The 21,481-nt window shown below is 42.7% G+C and overlaps 1 protein-coding gene across 3 annotated transcripts in view; it reads left to right on the top strand.

Annotated features, from left to right (window-relative positions):
- Nucleotides 1-21,481, top strand: part of washc4 (WASH complex subunit 4) — a 148,112-nt gene that overhangs the window by 18,993 nt on the left and 107,638 nt on the right. For 2 of the 3 annotated variants that reach the window (XM_080207118.1, XM_080207120.1), the window contains 2 exons: nt 10,326-10,393; nt 16,261-16,343. In XM_080207118.1, the coding sequence (XP_080063244.1) occupies nt 10,326-10,393; nt 16,261-16,343 (151 nt within the window). Of the gene's footprint in view, nt 1-10,325; nt 10,394-10,921; nt 11,015-16,260; nt 16,344-21,481 lie in introns of those variants that run through there. The other variant, XM_080207119.1, reaches the window with a different exon arrangement.

The raw sequence follows: 21,481 nt of genomic DNA, 5'->3' as shown, positions 1-21,481 counted from the left end.
GTTACGAGGTGACCTGTTTGAGGCATACAAGATGATCAGAGGATTGGATAGGGTGGACAGTGAGAACCTTTCACCTCGGATGGTGATGGCTAACACAAAGGGACATAGCTTTAAATTGAGGGGGGATAAATATAGGACGGATGTCGGAGGTAACTTCTTTACTCAGAGGGTAGTAAGGGTGTGGAATGTCCTGCCTGCAGCAGTTGTGGACTCGCCAATTTTAAGGGCGTTGAAATGGTCAGTGGATAGGCATATGGATAACATTGGAATAGTTTAGGTTAGAGGGTCATTAGATTGGTTCCACTGGTCGGCGCAACATCGAGGGCCGAAGGGCCTGTACTGCCCTGGAATGTTCTATGTTCTAATTGGGCCAATGGGCTGACGAATGGCAGATAGCATTTAATTTACATAAATGTGAGGTGATGCATTTTGGCTGATCGAACCAGGGCAGGACTTACTCAGTCAATGGGAGGGCATTGGGGAGAGTTATAGAACAAAGATCTAGGGGTACAGGTTCATTGCCCCTTGAAAGTGGAGTCACAGGTAGACAGAGTGGTGAAGAAGGCATTCGGCCATTGGTCAGAATATTAAATATAGGTGTTGGGACATCTTGTTAAAATTGTACAAGACATTGGTAAGGCCAGATTTTGAACACTGTGTACAGTTCTGGTCATCCTATTATAGAAAGTGCAGAAAAGATTTACTAAGATGCTACTGGAGTTTGATAGTTTGAGTTATAAGGAGAGGCTAGATAGACTGGGACTTTTTTCTGTGGAGGTAAGAGGCTTAGGGGTGATCTTATGGAAGTCTATAAAATAATGAGGGGTATTGATCAGCTAGATAGTCAACATCTTTTCCCAAAGTTAGGGGCGATTGAAACTGGAGGGCATAGGTTTAAGGTGAGAGGGCAGAGACATAAAAGTGTCCAGAGGTGAAATTTTGTCACACAGGGGGTTGTGTGTGTTTGGAACAAGCTGCCTGGGGTAGTAGTAGAGGCAGGTATAATGTTATCTTTAAAAAAGCATTTAGATGTGGGTAAGATGGGTGTAGAGGGTTATCGGCCAAGCATGAGCAACTGGGACAAACTTGGCAGCTTAAAAGAAAAGGGGTGGCATGAACAAGCTGGACCAAAGGGCCTGTTTCCATGCTGTAGACCTCTATGACTCTATGAACAAGAAGCAATCTATAGTAAAGTTTCTTTAAATTGGTAGAGAGCTAACTTCAATGGATCTAGCCAGGAGTTAGCTGGGAGACAGCGGTGAAAGCAGATCTGAAAGGAACCCAGATGTGGTCTCACCAATGTCCTATACAACTGAAGCCCAACCTTCCTGTAAGAGGAATTTTCTGAGGTGTTCCACCGGGATGCCTTGTACTTGGTTGACTTCACACCACCAATACATAGGCTATGAAAAACAGCATGTAGTTAAAGAATACAAAGGAGTTTTATTTGCTAATGCGTGCATCAGGAGAAAGAAACAGTCAGTGAGTGTTGACTAACGTCTCTGCCTTAACATTACAGATGTAGAATTGATGTACTGTCTTGAACATTTCAATATCCCACCCACCCAGTGTCTCAAACTGGGAGGATCCAATTACAATAATACACAGTATTATCTTAGGTAATAATGTTCCATTTAGGATCTCACCTATCTCTTGTGGATCCTTAAGAGGCCCTACTCTCTCCCTTTTTACTTTTTTGCCTTCATGTATTTGTAGAAGCTCTTTGGATTCTCCCCTGCCTTATCTGCCAAAACAATTTTGTTCCTCTCTTTATCCTCCTGATTTCTCCCTTAGCTCTACTTCTACACCCCCAACACTCTTCAACAGATGCGCTTGATCCTAGCTGCCTATGTTATGTCATGTACCTCTTTCTTTTTCTTGACTAGGGCCTCAATATCCCAAGTCATCAGTGTATTTGACTTCTGTCAGCCTTGCCCTTCACTCTAAGAGGAATGTGTTTAACCTGAACCCTGGTTAACACACGCTTGAAAGCATGCCATTTACCAGACATCCCTTTTTCTTCCCACAGACACCTCCAATTAACTTTTGAAAGATCTTGCCTGATGCATCAAAATTGGCCTTGCCCCAATTTAGAATATTAACTTTTGGGACAGACCTATCATTCTCCATAGTTATCTTAAAACTAATAGAACTATGGTCACTGGTCCCAAAGTGATCCCTCACTCACACTTCTGTCACCTGCCCTTCCTTATTTCCCAAGAGAAGGTCGTAAGAACTAGGAGCAGGAGTAGGCAGTCTAGCCCTTTGAGCCTGCCCCGCCATTCAATAAGATCATGGAGGTTTACTAGGATGTTGCCTGGTATGGTGGGGAGGTCCTATGAGGAGAGACTGAGGGATCTAGGGTTGTTTTCGTTGGAAAGAAGGCGGCTAAGAGGGGATCTTATTGAAACATATAAGATGATTAGAGGTTTAGATAGGGTGGATAGTGATAGCCTTTTTCCTCGGATGGAGAAAGCTAGCACGAGGGGGCATGGCTTTAAATTAAGGGGGGGTAGCTACAGGACGGATGTCAGGGGTAGGTTCTTTACCCAGCGGGTGGTGAGGGATTGGAATGCCCTGCCTGCTGCAGTTGTAAATGCGTCTAGTTTGGGGGCGTTTAAGAGATCTCTGGATAGGTTTATGGACGAGAAGGGATTGGTATAGGCTAGTGGGTCGTTGTTTTTGTAACTGGTCGGCGCAACATCGTGGGCCGAAGGGCCTGTTCTGCGCTGTAATGTTCTATGTTCTATGTTCTATGTTCTATGGCTGATCTGAAGTGGATCAGTTCCACTTTCCCGCTTTCTCCCCATAACCCTTAATTCCCTTGTCTATCAAAAACCTACCTACCCATGACTTAAATATATTTAGCGAGGTAGCCTCCACCACTTCAACAGGCAGAGAATTCCTGAGAGTTACCACCCTTTGAGTGAAGAAATTCCTCCTCAACTCTAAACTGCCGCCCCCCCCCCCCCCACCCTATCGGTCCCCTTCATGATCTTATACGCCTCTATAAGATCCCCCTTCATCCTTCTAAACTCCAGCGAGTACAGACCCAGTCTATTTAGTCTCTCTTCATAGTCCAACCCCCTCATCTCTGGTATCAGCCTAGTGAACCTCCTCTGCACTCCCTCCAAGGCCAAAATATCCTTGCGCAAGTGCGGCGACCAGAACTGCACACAGTACTCCAGCTGTGGCCCCACCAGTACCCTGTACAGTTGCAGCAAGACCTCCCTACTTTTATATTCTATCCCCCTCGCTATAAAGGCCAACATTCCATTCGCCTTCTTGATCACCTGCTGCACCTGCAGACTGGGTTTTTGTGACTCATGCACAAGGACCCCCAGGTCCCTCTGCACTGTAGCATGCTGCAGCTTTTCACCTTCTAAATAATAATCCCTCCTATTATTTCTGCCAAAGTGGATAACCTCACAATTACTAACATTATACTCCATCTGCCTGGTCCTCGCCCACTCGCTTAGCCTATCCAGTTCCCTGTGCAGACTTTCCACACCTTCCACGCAATTTGCTTTTCCACTCATCTTCGTGTTATCAGCAAATTTCATCACCCTACACTCAGCCCCCTCCTCCAGATCATCTATATAAATGGTAAATAGTTGAGGCCCCAGCACCGATCCCTGCGGCACTCCACTTGTCACCAACCAGAATAGCACCCATTGATACCAACACTCTGCTTCCTATTAGACAGCCAATCCTTTATCCACGCTAACACCTTACCCCCAACTCCGTGCACCCTAACCTTCTGTAGCAATCTTTTATGAGGCACCTTATCAAACGCCTTTTGGAAATCTAAAAACACCACATCCACCGGTTCCCCTCTGTCTACCACGCTAGTCACATCCTCGTAGAAATCCAATAAATTCGTCAAACATGACTTCCCCTTAATGAATCCATGCTGCGCCTGCTCGATCAAACTATTCTTTTCTAGGTGCCTAGCTATTTCTTCTTTGACAGATTCTAGCATTTTTCCAACTATAGACGTTAAACTAACTGGCCTATAATTCCCTGCCTTTTGTCTGCTACTTTTTTTAAACAGCGGCGGAACATTAGCCGTTTTCCAATCTTCCTGCACTTCCCCGGAATCCAGCGAATTTTGGTAAATAATTACTAAGGCATCCACTATTACCTCTGCCATTTCTTTCAGAACCCTGGGATGCATTCCATCCGGTCCTGGGGACTTGTCTACCTTCAGTCCCGTTAGTCTATCAAGCACTACCTCTCTAGTGACAGTAATCGCATTCAGGCCCTTAACTGCTACCATCCTTCTATCTTTAAGATCCGGCAAACTATTCGTGTCCTCCTCCGTGAAGACCGAGGCAAAAAACTTACTTAAAGCCTCAGCCATTTCCTCATCTCCCACCACTAAATCCCCCTCTCATCCTCTAAGGTCCAACATTCACTCTAGCCAGCCTCCTCCTCTTTATATATTTGTAAAAACTTTTACTGTCCTTTTTTATATTTAGTGCTAGTTTAGCTTCATAGTCTATCTTTCCTTTCTTTATCACCTTCTTAGTCATTCTTTGTTGATTTTTAAATCTTTCCCAATCTTCTAATCGCCCACTACTTTCAGCCACTCTGAACACATCAGCTTTTAATTTAATACTCTCCTTTATTTCCTTAGATAACCAAGGTCATGTTTTGCCCTCTCTAGTCGGACCATCCACATACTGAATGAGAAATTTGTCCTGAATACACTCAACAAATTTCTTTCCATCCAACCCTCTAATACTATGGCTGTCCCAGTCACTGTTGGGAAAATTAAAATCTCTGACTGTTACCACCCTATTTTTCTTGAAGCTGTCTGTAATCCCCTTACATACTTGCTCCTCAATTTCCTGCTGACTATTTGGGGCCCTATAGTACAGCCGTATTAAACTGATTTCCCCCTTCTTATTTCTCAGTTCTAGCCATATCAACTCAGTGGGCGAACCCTTGGACATACCCCCCTCAATACGGCCATGATGTTTCCTCAAATCAAAATTGCAACTCCCCCTCTCTTACTTTCTGCTCTATCTTTCCTATAGCAGCTGCCAGTCCTGTCCCTCCTTTAGCCATGTTTCTGTAATTGCTATAATAGCCCTGTCCCACATACCCATCAAAGCCCTGACTCTGTCTGTCTTGTTCATCAGGCCTCTTGCATTGAAATAAATGCAGTTTAATCTGGACTTCCGTTGCCCTCTGTGTTGCTTCTGTCTGGTACTAGGATTACTGACACTGCCTTTACTAATTAGTGTGCTCTCTTTAACTTTTGTGCTGTCCTCAAACTTCTCTTCTGTCTTCCTGCTGTTCTGGAGCCCATCCCGCTGCCAAACTAGTTTAAACCCTCCAGAGTGGCTCTAGCAAATCTACCCGCCAGGATGTTAGTCCCCCTCCATTTCAAATGTAACCCATCCCTCTTAAACAGGTCAGCCCTTCCCCAGAAAAGATCCCAATGATCCAAAAATCTAAATCCCTGCACCAGCTCTCAAGCCAGGCATTCATCTGCCAACTCCTATTCCTACTCCCACTAGCATGTGGTACCGATAGTAGTCCTGAAATTACTACCTTTGATGTCCTGCACATTAACCTTCTGCCTATCTCTCTACATTCAGGTTTGAGGAACTCATCCCTTATCCTACCTATGTCATTGGTACCAATATGTATAACGACCTCTGGCTGCTCACTCTCCCCCTTAAGAATATCCTCCAAACACTTAGAGACGTCATTGACCCTGCAACAGGGAGGTAACACACCATCCTGGAGTCTTGATTGCAGGCCTGTCTGTGCCTCTAACTAGCGAGTCCCCTATTACTACTGCTCGTTTGCTCTTTGACCAACCCTGTCCCACAGCAGAACCAGCTGTGGTATCACAGGCTTGGCTGCTGCTGGTATCTCTGCCTGACGGGCTATCCCTCTCAACAGCATCCAAAATAGTATACCTGTTTGAAAGGGGAGTACACACAGGAGACTCTTGCACCACCTGCCTGCCTCTCCTGGCAGTCACCTATCTACCTATCTGAACTTGTGGTGTGGCAACCTCCCTGTAACTAGTGTCTATCACATTCTCTGCCTCCTTTATGCTCGTCATGATGTGGAGATGCCGGCGTTGGACTGGGGTAAACACAGTAAGAAGTCTCTCAACACCAGGTTAAAGTCCAACAGGTTTATTAGGTAGCAAAAGCCATTAGCTTTCAGAGTGCTGCCCCTTCGTCAGGTGAGTGGGAATTCTGTTCACAAACGCGGCATATAAAGACACAAACTCAATTTACAAAATACCTGTGCTTAATGCTCTCTCTACTTACATTGTCTGTATCTTTAAGACTTGATTACCTGTAAAGACTCGCATTCCAATCATTATTTTGTAAATTGAGTTTGTGTCTTTATATGCCCTGTTTATGAATAGAACTCCTACTCACTTGACGAATGGGTAATGCTCTGAAAGCTGGTGGCTTTTGCTACCAAATAAACCTGTTGGACTTTAACCTGGTGTTGTGACTTCTTGCTGTATGCTCCGCAGTGCATCAACCGCTGCTCCAACCGAACAATGCGGTCTCTGAGGAACTGCAACTGGACACACTTTCTGCAGACAAAGTTGTCAAGAAGACTAGATTGCTCCCTAATTGCCCACATCTGGCAGGAGGAGCATACCACTGCCCTAGCTGCCATATTGCCCTTATACGGATAAAAGAATTACAACTCACTGCTCCCTTGCTTGTGGTCCTCTACCGACTTTTTTTTTGGTTAAAGGAGGAGGGAGGGAAACGCTGAAGTAGTGTTTGGGGTTTAACTGTTTCTTCACAGCAGTTCCTCCACAAACCACCACCTGGTCACAGTGATGGCAATTATGCAAATGTGACCTGCAACAGCTAATCACCTTCGCCAGTAAGTCCGCTTTATACACGGTTATGCTCTGCTCTGCCCTCTGACAGTTCCCGGCAGACTAGGCCACGGATCCCCGAGGTAAGTTAGTTTTATACTCGGTTATGCTCTGCTGAATATACTCCCATACATTTCAGAACACTAATTAAACTTGCTCCTGCATACTCCAAGCAGATAAGAATGAACTCACTATGCTCCATTGTATTAAAAGAATTTGGTCTATCATTGTGTTTCCCATCATGCTAAGCAGCATTGTTTGGCCAAGGTTCACAAACACATTATGAATACAATTTAATTTCATAATACTTGGTTAAACTATGGTTTTACAGTTTATAATACCTTTGCATATTTGTTCCAGGCGCACTGAATTCTCACTATATATAAGGCACTTTTTAATTACCTTAACCTAGTCTGCTTATTGTAGTAGAACTAAAATGAAGAGCCTCATACTAGGAATTCTATACTACCTGTCCATGACTCCCCTCTCTTCGTGATCAAGTTTTCTTAGAATAAACATTCTGTTAGCTTTCCTAATTATTGTACCTCCACATTAGCCTTTTGTGATTTCATGCAGTAGGACAGCAGATCCCTCTGAGTCTCAGGCCTCCTGGAATCTCTCACCATTTAGATAACTGTTATTTTTCCTGCATCACCAAGAAACATAGGAGACCTTACTCGCGTGTCAAACTTTTCACACAGAAGGCCAACACTCTCTAGAGAGACACTGTGCAACAGCACTAATACTACAGATTTGATCTTCCATTTCTAATATTCAGTCCTAAATGTCTATATTTTTGACAAAAATAACAAGTTGGTCCCCTCGACTTATCCACTAGACTTTCTTTCACTAACCTGAGAAATACCCACATCTTCACCTTGCCATTGTTGTAACCTGAACCAGCTTTCTATTCCCTATCAAAACTCCCATCTCACCAATTTCTTTGGCAGTTTCCAAAGTGGGGCTTGTTACTTGCCAGTCAGTGTGCACGTTTGTCCAAAATCACCCATCATTTCTGCATTGTCTTTTTTATGAACTGTACACTCATCCAGATGGAACTTCCTACCCACAAGAATGCTAGATAATCAATATCTTTTCCCAAAGGTAGGGGAATCTAAAACTAGAAGCCATAGGTTTAAGGTGAGAGGGAGAGATACAAAAGACTCCAGAGGAGCAATTTTTTTCACAGAGGATGGTGGGTGTCTGGAACAAACTGCTAGAGGTAATAGTAAAGGTGGGTACAATTTTGTCTTTTAAAAAACATTTGGACAGTTACATGGGTAAGATGGGTATAGAAGGATATGGGCCAAACACGGACAATTGGGACTAACTTTGGGGTTTAAAAAAAAGGCGGCAGGACAAGTTGGGTTGAAGGGTCTATTTCCATGTTGTAGACCTCCATGACTCTAACATATGCTGCCAGACCTGCTGAATTTTCCAGCATTTTCTTTCTTGGTTCCAGAGGGAGTACCCTTGAGGAAGATCACAGCAAAAGCGATGATTGAAGAGTTAGTACAATTTATTGCTAGGTAGGAGTCAAATTTGCTGTCATGTTTCAGGAGGTCATGTATACTTTTGGGATCAAACAGATGAAGTCATCTGCTTATCATCCACCGTCCCAAGCACTTTGCAGACAAACCTTAAAGATCATGTTATGTTGTTTGCAACTAAGGACCCACCAAGTGAGTCAACTGTGTTTTGAATTAGCCTGTGTGCATGAAGTTAAGGACAGCTTTAAACGCATCAAAGATAGATTTTTGGCACAAGAGGAGGAAACTACCCTCATTGATTTTGTGTTGAAGTTCCAGCAGAGGCTGTCAGAAGCTTGTGCGGTCGCTGGAGAAGATTGTGATATTTCTCAGCAGATAATGAAAACTAAAGTGGATAGAGCTGCTAAAGCCTGTAGCTTTAACCAGGGGATCAGTGTTTTGTTACCTTGGCCTGATGATCTTCTGGAAAACTACAGTGTAAAGAGATGAGTTATGTAGTCAATAACTGAGAAGGAAGAGTAAAAGAGCATGTCGTGTGACCATGTTGGGGATACAGTGAACATGAGAGTAGTCAGCCCAGGTACTGGAAAAGGCCGATGGTGATAGCCCTATCTGTGTTGAACCAGCTGATGAGCGAGATTGAATTGATGAAAGAATATTAACAAATATGCTTGATTGATCAAGCTAAAGAAATTGGAAGGATTTTGTAATCCAGACTGTCTGTTCCAATACAAAGTGAAGCCATTTAGTATGAAAAATTTGTCGGCAATATTTGAAAGACTAGCCAGCCAGCTGATTGTTGGATTGACTAATTGTGTGATGTACATCAATGACCTTTTGAAGTACAGTAAATCTGGGAGTGATCATGTTAGGCATGTTGGAACTCTGATTGACCAACTGCCCAGAGCTAACCTTGTCATAAATCTATCATTTGGAATATTTCAGATAGCTCAGGATGGCCTGAATAAGGTGCCAGGCTTGGATAAGCACTTAATTCTAAATCAGTAGGACGTTTTGTTTTGTAACATTTACTGAGATTAATGGGCTGGAATTTTACTGCTTCGCCCGCCGTGGCTCGCGGAATGGAATTCTCCGTTGGCCTCGGGCGGCATTTTGAGCCTCGCCTGAGCGAGATTGTAAAATCCTACCATGGTGACTGTTATTGGCAGGTTTTTCCTGTGGAAACTAGTGTGTGAACTAGTGGCTTTGAATACTTCAAAGCAAAATTAACAAAGTTGGATTTCACTTGAGTGTTTTCTGAGTTTCATCTCAGAAACTAATATTCAGATGACAATAAACAGAAAGAGAGCCCTTTAAAATTTGTTAAACAAATTGAATTGGACTTGTGGTTGCAATAAATTGCTGTTATCAACTTGCTGCTACACTTGTTACTAATGCTGATTTTGATGTGTCTGTGCAAATTCCATGCCAAAATATCACTGATGTGAAGTCATAACTTGAATTTATAACTGCAGGGCAGATAGCTGCTTTTGGCTCTTTCCTCGGTCAGTGTCCAAATGCAACAAACCCTGGACAATATCGAGGCTTGGGCTAAAAGTGGCAAGTAACATTCATGCCGCATAAGTGCCAGGTAAGAGCAGCATGGTGGCACAGTGGTTCACATTGCTACCTCACAGTGCCAGGGACCTGGGTTCAATTCTGGCCTTGGGTGACTGTGTGGAGTTTACATGTTCTCCCTGTGTCTGCATGGTTTCCTCCTGGTGCTCCGGTTTCCTCCCACTGTCCAAAAATGTGTATGTTGGGTGGATTGGCCATTGGCATGGGAATACATGGAGTGGAGGGCCGTGGTAGGATGCTCTTTGGGAGCTTTGGTGCAACCTCAATGAGCTGGATGGTCTCTTTCTGCACTGCAGGATTCTGTGTTACTAATATTTATCTCTCTGCTCTGCCCTGCCCTGCCCTGCTCTGCAAGGGTCCAATAACCTTGTTTTCTGTTTTAGTTACAGATTTGAGTATTGTGGAAGGAGAGTCTCAGATCCAGATGGGCAGGTTTATTTCTTTTTTACAGGTATGCTACCTCTTTTTGGTTCGCAGTTGTTTGTCCGGTAAGAAAACGTGCTTTGTGTTTACAAGCTGTTTTGAGGCATTCATTTTTGGGGAAGAGCAGTTGGTCTATATTAAATCATTTCTGAGAGCCTAGCTTTGTTATTTTTCTTTAAATCTGGGGAAAATGGACTAATATTTTGTAGTCCCTTCTGTCGTCATGTTTTAGTCATCTCTAATTGTTGAGCTGTGCTGGATTTTAAGTTATTCAAGTTCCTAGTGCTCTTTTAGAAAGCAACATTCCTATGAACTGTTCCTGTTTGATCTTGATCACTTATTTTCATTATACTCCTTTTGATTACTTTCAAAAACACTGCCCAGAGTGTGGTGCGTGTATGAGACTCTGGTATCACTTAGCAGAATCCCAGACATTGCTGGTACCTGTGTAACTCAGCCACTTCAGGGATTGGATGAATTGCCTTTGTTATTCCTGCTTTCCCTTTCTGTACTCTGTTACATTTAATGTATGCCTTATTCTCAAAAATCTGCTCAGCAAGCTGCATTAATGCATCCTGAGGAAGCCTGCTGAATCCTAATTATGGAGGATCTGCCTATGACTGACCATAAAAGCAAACTAATCCAGCAGGTACTGGAAAAATTACAAGTTCTATGTGTAATGCTAATTTAGAATTTAACAGGTTAGGGAATATTCTAATGAAGGGCGAGTCAATCTGTAATTGACTAGCTCTTATATGGCATCTGGGTGTTTGGGCTAAAACCAAAAATTGACATGAATTCAGAATTAAACCGTGAACAGAATGAAGTAGAATTTTATTGAAATAATGAGTATTCGTTCTGTGTTAGCATTATAGAATAAATTCTCGTTAAGATCCTTGACCAGAAACCCCCAAAAACATACGAACTAGGAACATTAGCAGCCACTTGGCTTCTCAAGCCTGCTCCACCATTCAACAAAATCATGGCTGATCTGATTGTACGTTCAAACCCCTCCCCCCCCCCCCCCCCCCCGATAACCTTTTACCCCTTGTTAATGTAGAATCTATATACTCTGTCTTAAAAATATTAAAAGACTCTAGTTCCAAAGACTTGGACCCTCTGAAAGAAAGAAAGTCTCCCCATCTCTGTTTTAAATGACTGGCACCTTATTTTTAAACAGTCATCTAGGTTCTGGATTCTCCAACAAGCAGAAACACCCACTCCACACCCACCCTGTCAATACCCCCCAGGATTTTAAAGGTTTCAATCAAGTCATCTCTGACTCTTCTAAACTCCAGTAGATACACACCTAATCTCTCCAATCTCTGCTCATAAGACAACCGCAGGTTTTAGTCCAACCGATTTATTTGATAGTAAACGCACAAGCTTTCGGGTTAGTCCCTTCATCAGGTGAATGGAGAGTCCTGGCCTTAGACAGAGCATATAAAGCACAGACAGTTTAGAGATTACTGATTAGAATGCGAATCTTTACACCTAACCTGCTGTTCAAGTCTTGAAGTGGCTGACAATGTGAGTGGAAGGAGCACTGATCACAGGTTAAAGAGATGTGTATTGTCTCCTGACAGTACAGTGAGTGAGGTTTTGCAAACCCAGGCAAGTGTTGGGGGTTACAGATAGTGCGACATGAACCCAAGATCCTTGTTGAGACCGTCCTCGTGTGTGGAACTTGGCTATCAGTCTCCGCTCAGCGACTCTGCGCTGTCGTGTGTCGTGAAGGCCGCCTTAGAGAACGCTTACCCGAAGGTCAGAGGCTGAATGCCCGTGACCACTGAAGTGTTCGCCAACAGGAAGGGAACAGTCTTGCCTGGTGATTGTCGAGCGATGTTCATTCATCCGTTGTTGTAGCGTCTGCATGGTGTCCCCAATGTACCATGCTTCGGGACATCCTTTCTTGCAACGTATCAGGTAGACAACGTTGGCCGAGTTGCAAGAGTATTTACCATGTACCTGGTGGATGGTATTCTCATGTGTGATGATGGTATCTGTGTCGATGATCCCGGCATGTCTTGCAGAGGTTGCTGTGGCAGGGTTGTGTGGTATTGTGGTCACTGTTCTCCTGAAGGCTGGGTAGTTTGCTGCGAACAATGGTCTGTTTGAGGTTGTGTGGTTGTCTGAAGGCAAGAAGTGGGGGTGTGGGGATGGCCCTGGCGAGATGTTCGTCTTCATCAATGATATGTTGAAGACTCCGGAGAAGATGTCGAAGCTTCTCCACTCCAGGGAAGTACTGGACGACGAAGGGTACTCAGTCCACTGTGTCCCATGTTTGTCTTCTGAGGAGATCGGTGCGGTTTTTCGCTGTGGCGCATCGGAACTGTCGATCTATGAGTCGAGCGCCATATCCTGTTCTTAAGAGGGCATCTTTCAGTGTCTGGAGGTGTCTGTCACGATCCTCCTCATCTGAGCAAATCCTGTGTATACGGAGGGCTTGTCCATAGGGGATGGCTTCTTTAACATGTTTAGAGTGGAAGTTGGAGAAGTGGAGCATTGTGAGATTGTCTGTGGGCTTGCGGTACAGTGAGGTGCTGAGGTGACCATCCTTACTGGAGAATCACTTGCCTGGGTTTGCAAAACCTCACTCACTGTACTGTCTGGAGACAATACACATCTCTTTAACCTGTGATCAGTGCTCCTTCCACTCACATTGTCAGCCACTTCAAGACTTGAACAGCAGGTTAGGTGTAAAGATTCGCATTCTGATTAGTAATCTCTAAACTGTCTGTGCTTTATATGCTCTGTCTGAGGCCAGAACTCTCCATTCACCTGACGAAGGGACTAACCCGAAAGCTTGTGCGTTTACTATCAAATAAATCGGTTGGACTAAAACCTGGTGTTGTCAGACTTTTTACTGTGTTTACCCCAGTCCAACGCCGGCACATCCACATCATAAGACAACCCACATATATTCCTGGTGTTAGTCTAATAAACCTCCTCTGAAATGCTCTTAATGCATTTACAGTTTTCCTTAGATAGGGAGACCAGTACTGTACATAATCTACTAGATGTGGTCTTACCAATACCTTATACAATTGAAGCATTACCTCACTACTTTTGTAAATCAGTTTCCCCCTCAATAAATGATGATGTTCTCTTAATGTTGCTAATTACTTGCAGTACCTATATTCTAGCCTAAATTGTTGTTAAGATACAGTTAGTAACCAATAATATATAAAGTGGACAAAAGGGAATAAAACCACAAGATTCCAAGAGTTTTGGACATAGAAAAATAAACTTTACAAGGTCAGAAAGATAAAACAATTTACAATATCTATTCCATATTCAGATATTCTGGGTTAATATGAGGTACATGTGACTTAATAGGCAAAGTTGGTTGAACCCACAACATTGCACAGTAAGTACTGGTGGAGCTTTTGTGGTTGATTAACACACAAACATTAAACCATCCATCTCTATTTTTTAGATGCAAAATGTTGAATAAGAGATGATTTCTTGTTCCAAATTGTCTGATTTAAGATGATTTAAGAGTAAATATATCTCCCTGAAAGCTGCTTTCAGTTTCTGCTTACAACCATCAAAAGATAAACCACAAAATTAGAGTTTAACTCTGCATTGTTTACCTGCAAATTCCTGACTCCTCCACTTCATGCCTGATATGGGCATTTCCTATTGACTGGCTGCCTTGGACACACTGCTTTGGTATTGTTTCCTGTTCTCCATTACCCTGATCTCTGATCAGAGTACTTGCCTATCATTCACTTTCTTGCACACACCCTCTTGTTTACTGGTTGACTCCATTTCTCTCTCCGTGAACAGCAATGCAAAATATGTATCCGCATTTTATTGAATAGATGTTTTTACAGGACTGTAGGTCAGTGATTAGAAACTCTCAAATGACCATTGGGGAGACAGAGTTTTGTGCAGTGACGCACATTTTTTTGCATCTGTATTTTTTCGTATTTTGAAGTCCTGACAAGTCATGACCTCGTTGAAAATACTTCTGATCCTTAGCATTAGTTAATGGTGCAGCAGTATTAAAAGCTCAAACAAATTGGAGTCTAGTGGTGAACCTTTACATCAATGTTAAGGCATCAGGCGATGTCAGTCACCATGTTACACTGAAGAGGTTTTTTTTTCACAATCCAATTTCATATGAATTGACTGACTCTATTTTAATTTTCTCCCAGATATCATTGTTCAGATCTAGTGAACTATGATGTTTAGTTTCTGTACGCAACTAACCTGTCCTTCCTATGAAAGTAGATATTACTGAGATCTTTGAATAGTTAGCTGGCAATCTTTTTGAAACAGGACAATTTCCTGGTTTATTTTCTTCTGATGCAGTTGGTGGTATTCTCACTTCTAACAGCAATGACCTATATTTAATTAGTGCCTTTAATATAATTAAATTTCCCAACAATTTACTTTTTAAAAATATTTTTTATTCAAGTTTTTCCATTTTCACCAATAACACAACTTGTGCTCAAAACTGGTACAGTACAGCTTGATCATTTCTTCATAGAGGCCCAAAGATATGGAGAAAAGAGGATTGGGCAAGTTAAATTGCTAAGTATTGGGGGACTAGCAAGGTAAATACGTGTGGTTATGGCAGTAGGGCCTGAGTGGGTTTGTAGTTGGTGCAGACTCGATGAGCCAAATTGCGCCTCTTTACATTGTAGTGATGCTATGAATTATGGTCTGGGGTGCATTACCTAAAGGTATGGTGGATTGGGACTCAGTAGTAACTTTTAAAAGAACATTGGATAGATACTTGAAAAGGGAAAACTTGCAGGATTAAGGTGAGATTAGGAGTGAGACTAATTGGCTAACTCTTTCAAAGATGGCTCTGGAGTGTGGCGACTTCTTGCATGCTGTGTACAGCATACCCCTCATTCTATCTTTTACTCTTTTTCTATGATTTTTAAAAGTCTATTCTTACATTAAGTTGATCTCCCTCTACACTCTAGCTATGACTGTAACACTATATTCTGCACCCTCTGTTCTTTCTCTATGTATTAGTATACTTTGTATAGCGTGCAAGAAACAATACATTTTGCTTTATACTAATACATTAGACAATAATAAATCAAATCAAATACCAGAATAGATATAAAGGACTGAATGGTATGCTGTGTGTGATCATAGAGTCGTAATGTTTATATGACCCTTTGGCCCAACTTGTCCATGCTGCCTGTTTTTTAAAACCCTGAAGCTAGTCCCAATTGCCTGCATTTGGCCATTTCCCTCTGTCCATCTTACCAATGTAACTGTCTAAATGTTTTTTAAAAAAGGAAATTGTACCTGCCTCTACTACTACCTCTGGCAGCTTGTTCCAGACATTCAACACCTTCTGTGTGGAAAAAAATTGCCTCTCTGGTCGCTTTTGTATCTTTCCCCTCTCACCTTAAACCTATGCCCTCTAGTTTTAGACTCCCCTACCTTTAGGAAAATGTTTTGACTATTTAGCTGATCTTTGCCCCTCTACAAGATTACCTCTCAGCCTTCTGTGCTGCAGAGAAAGAAGTCCCAATTTATTCAGCCTCTCCTTATAACTCAAACCATCAAGTGCCAGTGGCATCCCAGTAAATCTTTTCTGCTGTTGAATGATTTTATGATTCTAAATAGCTTCAGCAGCAATTTTACAATTTGCTTTTTTCAATGTAATCTTGGTGAGGAGTGTGAAATTTTTAACCCCCACAAACACAAGTGCTATTCACGAGGAAGGCTGCTGTGGTTTCTTGCTCTGAGGTGGCAGCTCGAGGGTTGTCCTGGCTTGGGTGCTCTAATATTGTAGGGGTTGGGGATCTCTGAGAAGCTACCATGAAATGGCCCTTATACAGTCGCTGCCTTGAAATTGTCACAAGTTTTAAACAGGAGAGTTTTGAGAGAATGACTGAGTGCAATCTTTTCTACTTTTAGGATTTATCTTGTTTTGTTACAAGATGTTACGAAGTGGTGATGAATATTGTCCAACAGCTGGCTTCCATCTACACTAGCAATAAGTAAGTAAACTCTTCATTGTGTCGGTACATCAGTGCAATAGATAATTGGAATGAGTGAAGAGGGAAGGCTTTATTGCATTTTAAAACTGTTATCAATACCTTGTAATCGAGGTGAGTGATGTTGGTGCTGGGGAATGGAAGACTGATAAAGTGTAGAAGAAGCCCTTTGCCCCATCGATTTTTGCAGTGACATGCGAGAGGCACCTGATCTCCAACATAATCCCATTTACCAGCAATTGGCCCATAGCCTTGAATGTTATGTGCCAAGTGCTTATCCAAGTACTTTTTGAAGAATGTGAAGCAACCTACCTCCACTGCCCTCCCGCAATGCATTCCAGACCATCATCACCCTCTGGGTAAAAATATTTTTCCAATCACCCTCCTAAACCTCCTGGCCCTCACCTTGAACTTGTGTCCCCTCGTAACTGACCTTTCAACTAAGGGAATGGCTGTTTCCTATGCACCCTATCCACACCCCTCATATCAGATCACCCCCTCAGTCTTCTCTGCTCCAACAAAAATAACTGTCTAACCACCTTCTTCTCTTAAATGTTCCATCCCAGGCAGAATCCTGGTGAATCTCCTCTGCACCCCCTCCAGTGCAATCACATCTTTCCTCTAATGTGGCAACCAGAACTGCGCACAGTACTCTAGCTATGGCCTCACCAAAGTTCCATACAACTCCAACATGACTTCCCTGCTTTTGTAATCCAAGCCTCAATTTTTAAAGACAAATGTCCCATATGCCCTTTTCACCAACCTACTAACATACCCTTCTGTCTTCAGAGAGCTATGGACAGACACATCAAGGTACCTTTGTACCTCAACTTCCAAGTGTCATGCCGTTCATTGAATATTTCCTTGTCAAATTTGCCCTTCCAATCCTCATTTTTCAGGATTAAATTCCATCTGTCACTTATTTGCCCATTTGACCATCCTGTCTATATCTTGATGTAACCCAAGATGCACACCTTACTGTTTACCACCTGGCCAATTTTTATGTCATCAGCAAACTTACTAACTCTATTCCCCTCACACAGTCATCTAATTATTTATATAAATAATGAATAAAAGAGGACCCAGCACAGTTCCATATGATACTCCACAGTATACAGGCTTTAGGTCACAAGAAGCCTTCTGTCTTCATCCTCTGTCTCCTACAACTGAGCCAACTTAGAATCCACCTTCTGAAATTACCCTGTATCCCATTTGCATTTGCTTTCTTTATAGGTCTCTTTATAGGCTTTGTTGAAATCCATATAGATTACATCAACTGCACTGTTGACATACCTCCTCAAAAAATTCAATCAAATTTGTTAGGTGTGACCTCCCTCTGACGAAGCCATGCTGACTATCCCTGATCAAGCTTTGCTTCTCCAAATAGAGATAAATTCTCTCCTTCAGAACTTTCTGCAATAGTTTTACTACTGCTGACATGAGACTTGCTGCTCTGTATTTTGCTGGCCTATCTTTGCGACCCTCCTTAAATGGTAGAACCATAGTAGCTGTTCTGCAGTCCTCTGACACCTCTCCTGTGGCCAGAGAGGAATTAAAAATTTGGGTCAAAGCCCCTGCACCCTCCTCTGACAGCAGCCAGGGACATAATTCACGATCTGGACATTTGTCCACATTTAAGCCTGCCAACACCTCCAATATCTTGTCCTTCCCTATGTTAATTTGCACAAGAGCCTCTCATCTGCTGAGTTCTATACCTTCATCCTCATTCTTTTGGGTGAAGATGGATGTGAAGTATTCATTCAGCACTCTACCGAATGTTCTCTGGCTCTACCTACAGATTGCCTCCTTGGACCTTAATTGACCCTACTCTTTCCCTGGTTATCCTCTTGCCATTGACATGCTTGTAGAATATCTTGGGATTTTCTCTACTTTTACCAGCCAGAGCTTTCTTACATTCTTCTTTGCTCTCCCGATTGCTTTCTTAAGCTCCACTGTGTACTTTCTGTACTTCACGAATGGCTCCGCTGATTTGCTCCCTTTTTACCTGCTTAAAGCCTTTCTTTTCTTTCTTTCATATCCTGACTATCTCTGGTCATCCATCGTTCTCTGGGTGTGTTCCTCCTGCCTATCATCCCAGAGGGAGCACGCTGGGCTTGTAACCTCCCCACTGTTGTTCTGTAAATTTCCCTGTTATCTGTTTCCAGTCCACCATGGTCAGATCCTGCTTTATTTTATTCAAATCCATTCTTCCCCAAATCCAAAGCTTTTTTTTGCAACTTATCTGTTACTTTGTCCATAACGAGCTTAAATTGTACCATGTTGTGACTACTGACCAAAATGTTCCCTCATCACCGTGTCAACCACCTATCTGGCTTCATTCATAGAAATGCAGAAGATAGGAGCAGGAGGAGGCAATGTGGCTTGTCGAGCCTGCTCCACCATTCATCACGATCATGGCCAACTCAATAATGATCGTCATGGATCACCCAACTCAATAGCCTAAACCTGCTTTCTCCTCATAACCTTTGATCCCATTTGCCCCAAGTGCTATATACATTCAACGCTTTGGCATCAACTACTTCCTGCAGTAATGAATTTCACAGGCTCACCACTCTTTGTTGTGAAGAAATGTCTCCTCACCGCCATCCTAAATGCTCTACCCCGAATCTTCAAACTGTGACCCTGGTTCTGGACTCCCCCACCATCCTTTTAGAATTTTATAAGTCTGAGATCTACCTCCTCCCCCTGCCCCCCCCCACCCCCAATCATTTGTCTGAACTTCAGGGAAAACAATCCTAACCTAGTCAATCTCTCCTCGTACATCAGTCCCGCCATCCCCAGAATCAGCCTGATAAACCTTTGCTGTGCTCCCTCAAGAGCAAGACATCGTTCCTTAGAAAAGATCAAAATTGCAAACACTATTCGGCCTCACCAAGGCCCTGTATAATTGCCACAGTGCAATCCTGCTGCTGTATTCAAAACCCCTCGCAACGAAGGCCAACATACCATTTGCCTTCTTTCCCACCTGCTGCACCTGCATGCTTACCATCAGCACAAGGACACCCGGGTCCTGTTGCACACTCCCCTGTACCAGTATCCAGTCATTCAGGTAGTAATTGTTTTTGCCTCCAAAGTGAATAACCTCACATTTATCCAAATTACACTGCATCAGCTATTGATTTGCCCACTCACCCAACCTGTTCAGATCATTCTGAAGGATCTCTTAATCCTTGTCACAGTTCATGCTCCCATCCAATTTGGTATCATCTGCAAACTTTGAAATGTTACATTTTGTTCCCTCATCCAAATGGTTAATTTATATTATGAACAGCTGGGGTTCCAGCACTGATCCTTGTGACAATCCACTAATTACTGCCTGCTAATTTGAAAAGGACCCATTCTCAGTTCCTGCTCTTTGTTTCCTCTCTGCCAACCAGTTTTCTATCCATCTCAATATACATCCCCTAACCCCATACACTTTAATCTTGCATAGTATTCTCTCTGCGGAACTTATCAAACACTTTCTGAAAGTCCAAATTAACTACATCGACTGGCTCCCCTTTGTCAGTTCTACTAGTTATATTTTCAAAAAATTCCAACAGATTTATCAAGCATGATTTTCCCATCATAAATCCATGCTGACTCTGTCTGATTCTGCCACTGCTTTCTAAATGCTTCATTGTAAAGTCCTTGATAACGGATTTGAGAATTTTCCCCAATATTGACGTTAAGCTTACTGGTCTATAATTCCCTGTTTTCTCTGTACATCCCTTTTTGAATTTTGGAGTGACATTAGCTACCTTCCAATCTGCAGGGACTGTTTCCGAGTCTATAGAATCCTGGAAGATGACCACCAATGCACCTACTATTTCTAGATCCAGTTCCTTATGTACTCTGGGATGTAGATTGTCAGGCCTAGGGGATTTGTCCACCTTCAATCCCAAAAGTTTTTCCAGCACCATTTCTCTAACAATATTGATTTCTCTCTCACTAAATCTTGCATACTCCAACATTTCTGGTATCTGATTTGTCGTCTCTTTTGTGAAGAGAGAATCCAAGTATGTATTCATGTGCTCAGCCATTCCTTTGTCCCCTATTATACATTCCCTTGTTTCTGTCTGTAGAAGACCTATGTATGTCTTCATCATTCTCTTTCTCTTTTTATATCTATAGAAACTCTTAGTGTCAGTCTTTATGTTCCTTGCAAGCTTATTTTCGTACTGCATTTTCCTCTTAATCTGGGGAATTAAGTCCAGTTAAGATTGTGCAGCACTGTGCCATCCCTTGTTGGACCCTCTGCATATTGACTTAAAAAGTTCTCCTGTATGCATTTCAAGAAATCCACTCCTTCCACTCCCTTAACACTGACTATACAAGTTAATGTTAGGAAAGTTGAAATCGCCTAATGTAGTTATCCTATTGTTACTGTTTTTGCACATCTCCATGGATTGTATACGTATTTGTTCCTTAATTTCCTGCTGAATATTTGGGGGTCTATAATAAATAAATGCGATGTACCTATTCTGCTAACAGATTGTGTCCATGTTACCTGCTGAATTAGTTTAAATTCCTCCCAACAGCACTAGCAATCCAGCCTGCAAGGATATTAGTCCCGCTCTGAACAAAGAAAATTACAGCACAGCAACAGGTCCTTGGACCCTCCAAGCCTGCACCGAACATGCTACCTTTCTGAACTAAAGCCCCCTACTCTTCCGCAGACCACATCCCTCTATTCCCATCCTATTCATGTATTTCCCCTTAAAAACCACTATCGTATTTGCTTCCTGTACCTTCCCTGGCAGTGAGTTCCAGGCACCCACTACACTCTGTTTTAAAAAAAAACTTGTCTTGTGCACCTCCTTTAGACCTTGCCCCTCGCACCTTAAACGTATGCCCCCTCGTAATTGACTCTTCCACCCTGGGAAAAAGCTTTTGACTATCTATTCTGTCCATGCCCCTCATAGTCTTGTAAACTTCTATCAGGTCGCCCCTCAACAACCTCTGTCATTCCAGTGAGAACAAACCAAGTTTTTTCAACCTCTCCTCATAGCTAACACCTTCCATTCCCTCCTGGTAAATCTTTTCTGTACCCTTTCCAAAGCCGCCTCATCCTTCTGGTAGTATGATGACAAGAACTGGTGCAGCCTAACTAAAGTTCTATAAAGCTGCAACATGACTTG

This window comes from Carcharhinus amblyrhynchos, chromosome 19, assembly GCF_965287045.1.
Source record: "Carcharhinus amblyrhynchos chromosome 19, sCarAmb.v2.hapA, whole genome shotgun sequence".
NCBI classification, from domain to species: Eukaryota; Metazoa; Chordata; class Chondrichthyes; order Carcharhiniformes; family Carcharhinidae; genus Carcharhinus; species Carcharhinus amblyrhynchos.
This window is presented reverse-complemented; position numbering and strand designations above follow the sequence as displayed.